We start from the raw sequence: 7,324 nt of genomic DNA, 5'->3' as shown, positions 1-7,324 counted from the left end.
CTCTCCTTCTCCAGATCCCTACTTCTAAATGCCCTCTGAACAACCGTTCCATGAATCACAGACAAGTTTTGATCTACATATGCAACCAAACCTGTGCCAGGTCATGGCAGCTCTGAAACACAACCTGCAGCTCTGAAACACAACCTCCCTCTGCACCCTGTAGCACTGACTGGAGGAGATTCGACCTACCACGATTTTTCATCTTCCTCCTTGTCTTTAGGACCTCCTTTAGACAGGGAGTTCACAGGCAGATCTTTGCCAGCAGAATCCAAGGTATGCCAAGGTCTTACTATGAGTTTAAACAAAGTTTTAAAACCCTAGCTCCTACTGACCTGCAGTGCTGCCTCCTTTGTCTTTGCAGACATCCTTCTGCAGGATCAGGGGTCCTTTGAGCAGCAATCCCAAGCACAAAACACTGCAGATGTCCTCTAATACGTGAATCCAGCTGCTGGCCAACCTGCACCACAAGAGAATTCTTTTTAACCTGTCTTTTGCGCCTCCACACAGGACACAGCACCCACAGCAGCACTGCTGCCCTGCTGGAGCAAGTGGGGCTGGCTCTGCAGTGCCCAAAGGCTGGACACAGCTCTGCTCACCGTCTCTTCAGAGATGAGCTGCTGACGCAGGGCCTGAGTCTCTGCTGGTTCCCCTCCGTGCGCCGTCAGTACGGCAGAAGTAACCTGGCCCCAGCTAGAGCCAAGCCAGTATTTGTGCAGCAGCTGGCAGCACGCCGAGGCTGCCATAGCAGCACTCCAACACTGCTGGGGCAGGCCTGGCAACGCCGGGGCGGAGCAGCAGCCCAGCCAGCCCCACTCCCTTCTCAGGATCTGCTGCAGCCACCAGGTTCAGCTGAGCCATTCCCCTTCACAGCAGCTGCTGCAGATGGAGTCCTTCTGCTGCCTCTTCACCTGTCAGACCTGCACAGCTTCCCCCCCAAGCCCACACAGCACCCGCACTCATTTCCCCATCCCTCCTAGAGGCTCAAAACAAGTGCAAGATCCAGATGTCATCTCCCCAGCACAAAGCAAAGGGGAGAAGCTGCGAGACCCACACCAAACACAGCTTAAGTTGGTTTTATTCTCTTATCTGCAGTGAGAGCACAGTGCCTAAGACCAGCACTCCTCAGGGCAGTGCCCACTGGGGCAGCAATGCTTCCCCTGTCCATTTCCATTCCATTGCTCCATGTGCAGACCTTAGAGGCGCTTCTGTTCATGTGGCACATATCTGATGGCCTGCTGCTTCAGCTGGTGGAAGTCTCTCTTGGTTGAGGATTTGGGTTTTGGGCACATCCACTGCCCCACTGCCCCTGGCCATCTGAAGGGGACACCGTCCGTTGCCTCCTGAGGACATGGTGGGGCTGAGGCTTGGTAGGGACAAAGATCAGAGCAAACCACAGCCTTGGGTTCATCCAGCATCTGTCTCCTGTTGTATAAGTAAGCTTCCAGATGTTTTTAACCACCACTGAAATTTTGCTTGTTTACAACACATAAAACTGTGGTTCCATTTTCAGATTGCCATGCCAGCCTTGTTAAACTCATTCTCTAGCTTTCAAGAACGTACCTCATGCACCTCAGTTGTTCCTCTGCCTCTCGTGTCACTGCTTGAGCAGTTTCACAGAGGTGCAGCATCTACTGTAATGGTTAAAGTCTGTAAAAATACATTAAAAAGCAGACAGATGTTTGCCTTGAGAAGATCCTGGCACAAGATGTTTCTAAGCAGGTCACCTGGCTTTCTTCACTATTGCAATGCAAACCTGCTCTTGGAATGCCAAGTTTCATTTGACTTTGAGTGTGAGAGAGACTACTGCAAATATGTGCTGGAAGCAGTAGAGATCACCCAAGTGCACCAGCTGTCTGGCAATTATCACACCAAACTTCACGCAGAGCTATTCACTTTTCTGACACACACAACCTTTGAGAGAAAGGCTACCATCCCTGGACCTAGACAGGAAGAGTAGACACACTTACCAGAATTCAATAGGACTGTCACAAGAGCAGAAATCCTGAAGAGTAGTCTTATGTCCACACAACCTCTGCATTTGCTTTGGTTCTGCAAGCAACCCAGTAATTCTTGGGACACTGCTAACCTAGAGTTGGTAAAGGCAAACAAATTTGTTCCCACTCTGAATCTCAGTCTGTAGAGAAGCTGGCAGAGAAAGCTGAGATTTCTCCATGAAGCTGAGAAAAACCTAAGTGTTCTGGTAAAGTTCTTTTTATTTACAGTATGCTTCTTTTTGTACATACCTGTAGCAACATCAAAAATTATTCACAAAGCTTAACTGAATGTAAAAAATGTTCTCATCCAACAGTTTGTCCTGTCAATACCTGTGGAAAATGTCAACTGTTCTCATGCAGCAGCAAGATTGTCTGAGCATTGTTACTTAGTTTCTCTGGCAACAATTTAAGAAACCACCTGAAAAGACCTACACAGATCCTTACCTTTTTTCCTCTGAACACCTTTAGGCCCCAAAGCTTTAGAGAATCAAACTTAGATTGGCTTTTAGAAGCATGAACTGGGGAAGGGTGAGAAGAGATATGTAAGAACTTGAGCTTCTAAACATACCTGTCAGGAGTGCAAATTTGGAAGTCAGGTGCGCGCTGTACAGTTCTGCATTTACAACATCTGCCTCAGAACTTTTTTTTCCAACTTCAAGTGAAAAATAAATTTGATTGTATTTTATACATAAGGTTTCTCTTCTGAGGTACTGATAGTTATCAAGTTCTCACATATTTTTGCTTTCCCCTTGTTCAGCCCCCAAAGTCCAACGTGAAAATTTTGCAGGAGGACATCAAAAAATGCCAGTCACTTACTGCAATGCCTAGGGGAAAAAGTGTCAGGTGCTCACTTTTATTTGTCTTTCAAGAGTGGAAAAAGCTACATGAAATGTAGATGTTCTCCTTTGCAACCAAGTGATAACAGTTATCTGATACACAGCACATTCCAATTCCAGGCCAAACTGGTCACATTTTCTGAAACAAGTCATTACCTTGGAAAAAAGTAAGGCTGTCACAATTTGACCTTCTGATGAGAAAGAAAAGATTAAGGTACTTATCAGAATTGGTTAGCAGAGTTACAGACCTCTCTTCTTGCTGCAGCCTTCCTGAAGTTCAATGTAACAAAGATTTGGTTTAAGACATTGGCTGCAATCTTTAGCATGCCTGTTAGTGTGCTATGTAAATATAGTGTTTGGAGATTCTAACTATGAAAACTATCACCTAAACTGAAATCAGAAAGCAGACATTGAAATAAAGCAAGAACCCTGAACTTCATGAAGGAGATCTCCTTGCTGTGCATATCTGACTGTGAAGCCACTGAGGACTCATATTCCAGCCTAACTTTACACAGTTGTCTGTACTCCTGTTCTTCTCTCTACACTTACAGGCACAATTTCAGGAACTAATGGACAATCTATGTTTCTGAACGCATTAAAATGCCATTGCTTATTATCCAGATATCCCAGTTCATGCAAGTGTGTATATCTGCACATATACACAAAATCTGTAGCAACATTACTGAGCAAAAACATCCCCAAACCACCAAACCAATCCCCCAATTTTTCCACACCTTCCCCAGCTTAACGCACCCAGCTGAACTTTCATGGAAATCATTTGTAAGTCACTTCTCTATATTTGCAAGTAAAGGATGCAAACCCAAAGCAATCCCCCCCCAATCACTGCTTGCCAGCTCCTTCTGGTCTCCTCAAAGTGTAACTTCTGCAACATACTCTTTGCTCTATTGAGATTAGTGACCAGCAAGTATTTATCACCAGTGAGATAAAGTTAATTCTTCAGCAACTATGAGCAAGTTCTTGGCTACTAATGCAATAGCTTATGCCTGCTGATACTGCAGCCACCTGTTCCTTTCTAGAAGTCAACAGTCATGCTAGCTCTCAGGTATGAGCTTTCCTTCTAAACACCTAAAGAAACTCCAAACAGTCCAGTTCACCTATTCCATGGGTTTGAACATATCATCAGTACCAAGTGACCTTGTATGCCAGCAAGAAAAAAACACCTCTTGGACCTTTTGTCAATACAGAATGTGCTGCTTATGACTCGGGGGTTACTGTCTCCCTCTGTTTTTCTCTTTAAAAAGGAAGTATAATGTAAGTTAAGCTGAAGTTCAGAAATGCATATATTTTACTTAAAAACATTCATCTGTTCAAAATTCAAAATAAACTCTATGGGATACAACAGTTTGGTTTGTTTGTCTTTTTTTTTAAATAACATTTCATTCAAACTGTATATAATTCATTGAAGTATTCGTACAGCAAATAATGGTTAACCCTTGAAAACCTGTAGAAAAAGATTTTCACACAAAAAAAAAACCCCAAAAAACCAAAACTGAGGTCTCACACCCACACGCATTCACCCAAGCATACCCACACCCACACACATACACGCAACAGGCTGCAGCAAAAGCAGGAAATTGGAGGCCCAAAACAAAAATGGTGACTGATTGCTCTATCTGAAAGTCCAGGTAGCTCAGGAGAAAAAAAAAATAAACCAAACCATCAACCAAAAAACCCAAAACCAACCAAAAAAAACCCAAAACAACCCCCCTGGAGTCCTCTGAGTAAAGAAACTACCTCAAGAAAATTCTCAAGTGCACTGGAGACCTGATCATTTAAATTGTTTCTGCAAAGCAGCTCCCTGCACCTGAGAAAAATGCAGCCCAAGGTGACTTGTGCAAATATAAGGAGTCAGGAATATCTCCTGCTATTCCTTAAGTAGACATGAGGGGTGTCCATAGATTCAATTAGTCTCTGATCATGCAAGATACTGCTGGAGTGCTGTCTTCGCCCTGCAATAAAAGGAGCAACCTGTTAATTACTGGGGTTTGGCTTTATGTACAAGACTACCAATTTAACCAATATCTACAGCAGCAGTGATCCTCTAGTGCCTTTTTAATGCATAAAGCTATGTGATGTTTTACCACTGTTCCAATCCTCTGGAAGTTCATTGGTAGTCCAAGGTTTGTACAAAATTTGTGCATCAGTGATATTTCTCTGTTGGTTTAGAAGACCATGTCATGGAGGGCCCATGCCTTGTCTTGCCTGGACATGTTTTTCTGCCCACTCCAGAGGTAAACACATAAACGAACACAAAGGGGCATAACAAACCTGGTGCCATAAAGTCTGGCCTGCCCAGGGCCCCTGATCGTGTAATGTGGTTGTATAAGCCCATGTGCCTAGCTTATGGCCCACTGGGTGCAAAGCAAATGCTATCCCCATATTTGGGAGGGCCAGGCCTGTGACTCTGATCTATTATGGTATGGTCTGGCTAACTGCCAAGCTGATGGGTCATTCTGATGGCCAAAGGGACATTAATTTCAGCCCACATTTGATAAATAGAGGTACACAGGTAAACAAAGTGCTCTTGCTTTGCTTATGCCTGCTTGCCTGCCTGCCTGCCTACACAGAGAGCCTCCCATAGGCTCCCAGCCAGCTGTGCACATCTGCACACCACTGCGGTGAGTTACCAGGACTAGGTCTGCCTTTATCTATGGAGCTCAGTCTCCCATGCAGCCTATTGCACGCCTGCTGCCTTATCACTGCCTGGGAGGCTCCACTGCTGCTAGTTAACCAGGAGCAGACCCTGGATTGTCTGCATGCAGTCAGCCTGTATGGTCAGTGTGACACTGTGCTGAGACTGCACAGCATCCTGCCTCTGCACCCAAAGGTCCTGCCTAAGAATGCCTGGACATACATATACAGACCATCCAGAAGAAGCCAGGAGAACAAGGTCAGAGACTGTCCTTTCCCCCTGAAGCTGGAAGAATTCCAGCCTTGACGTCCGTGGGCAGAGTTCCTGAAGACTGGACATTTATACAGGCTGTGATGTGGCCCCAGAGGGTGACTGATAATTAATCAGAATTTGTGAGTAATGCTTTAATGCCTCTGCAATTGTCTACTGCCTTCTGCCATAGAGCAGAAAGAGCATGGGCCCATCTGCTGGGCAAACAGCATATTGACCCCAAGCGGCATTTGGCCGTGGGGAAATTCCTCTCTCTGTTTATAGTCTGAATGTTTGCTAGTTGTTAACAAGTTCTGTTTGATATTATTCCTAGAATGTCCTCCATAACTGTGTAAGTACAAAATACTAAAATTCAGTGGTTGGGGGTGGTCAGAGTTCAGAATATTGAAGCCAATAAATGATCTATTTGTATGGAATATCATCTTGCACCAATTAATTTCTCCCCTCCGCCACAACAGGCGTAGGCGGCAGAATCCCCTCCGCGACACATCCTAAGTGTAGTTATTTTGTAATGTTGAGAACATCAGTAAAACTGGCTACTCCTCAGCAACACAAACCTTGCTCTTCACTTATCCACATAGAATCCACATAGAATCAACCAGGTTGGAAGAGACCTCCAAGATCATCCAGTCCAACCTAGCACCCAGCCCTAGCCAATCAACCAGACCATGGCACTAAGTGCCTCAGCCAGGCTTTGCTTGAAGACCCCCAGGGACGGTGCCTCCACCACCTCCCTGGGCAGCCCATTCCAATGCCAATCACTCTCTCTGGGAAGAACTTCTTCCTAATATCCAGCCTATACCTACCCTGGCACAACTTGAGACTGTGTCCCCTTGTTCTATTGCTGGTTACCTGGGAGAAGAGGCCACCCCCCACCTGGCTACAATGCCCCTTCAGGTAGTTGTAGACAGTAATAAGACCACCCCTGAGCCTCCTCTTCTCCAGGCTAAACAGGCCCAGCTCCCTCAACCTCTCCTCATAGGATTTGTGCTCCAGGCCCCTCACCAGCTTTGTTGCCCTTCTCTGGACATGTTCCAGCACCTCAACATCTCTTTTGAATTGAGGGGCCCAGAACTGGACACATTACTCAAGGTGTGGCCTGACCAGTGTTGAGTACAGGGGCAGAATAACCTCCCTTGTCCTGCTGGCCACACTGTTCCTGATCCAGGCCAGGATGCCATTGGCTCTCTTGGCCACCTGGGCACACTGCTGGCTCATCTTCAGCTACTATCTATCAGTACCCCCATTTTTTTTTATATACATCATAAAACTCAGTGCAATGACATTTTTTCTGGGCAATTTTTCTGTAATCAAAAGACTTCCGAATAAAAATTTCCCTCTGATCGTCTTTTTTGGATTTTCCTTTATACTCACTTGTCACACAGATTTGGATCTGATGACTGACTCAATTTGTGTAGAATATCTACTATTCCCATGTCTCGTAGTTTATCTTGGCGTTCTTGTGAACCTACAACAATAAATCACACTGTTGGGAATACCACCAAAAGTATCTGCTGAATAGGAGAAAGAAGTGGAAGCAAGAAACAACAGCTTAAAGGAGGAGTATGGCA

The 7,324-nt window shown here is 45.3% G+C and overlaps 1 protein-coding gene across 4 annotated transcripts in view; it reads right to left on the bottom strand.

The window, feature by feature from the left end:
* Positions 1-1,058: 1,058 nt before the first annotated feature.
* The window catches only part of ARMC8 (armadillo repeat containing 8), a 94,481-nt gene continuing 88,215 nt past the window's right edge, over positions 1,059-7,324 (bottom strand). For all 4 annotated transcript variants that reach the window (XM_064165370.1, XM_064165369.1, XM_064165371.1 and 1 more), the window contains 2 exons: positions 7,128-7,221; positions 1,059-4,800 (listed from right to left, as the gene is read on the bottom strand). In XM_064165370.1, the coding sequence (XP_064021440.1) occupies positions 4,767-4,800; positions 7,128-7,221 (128 nt within the window). In that variant the 3' untranslated portion in view covers positions 1,059-4,766. The remainder of the gene's footprint in view (positions 4,801-7,127; positions 7,222-7,324) is intronic.

The sequence above is a fragment of the Pogoniulus pusillus genome, chromosome 26 (genome assembly GCF_015220805.1).
Source record: "Pogoniulus pusillus isolate bPogPus1 chromosome 26, bPogPus1.pri, whole genome shotgun sequence".
NCBI classification, from domain to species: Eukaryota; Metazoa; Chordata; class Aves; order Piciformes; family Lybiidae; genus Pogoniulus; species Pogoniulus pusillus.
This window is presented reverse-complemented; position numbering and strand designations above follow the sequence as displayed.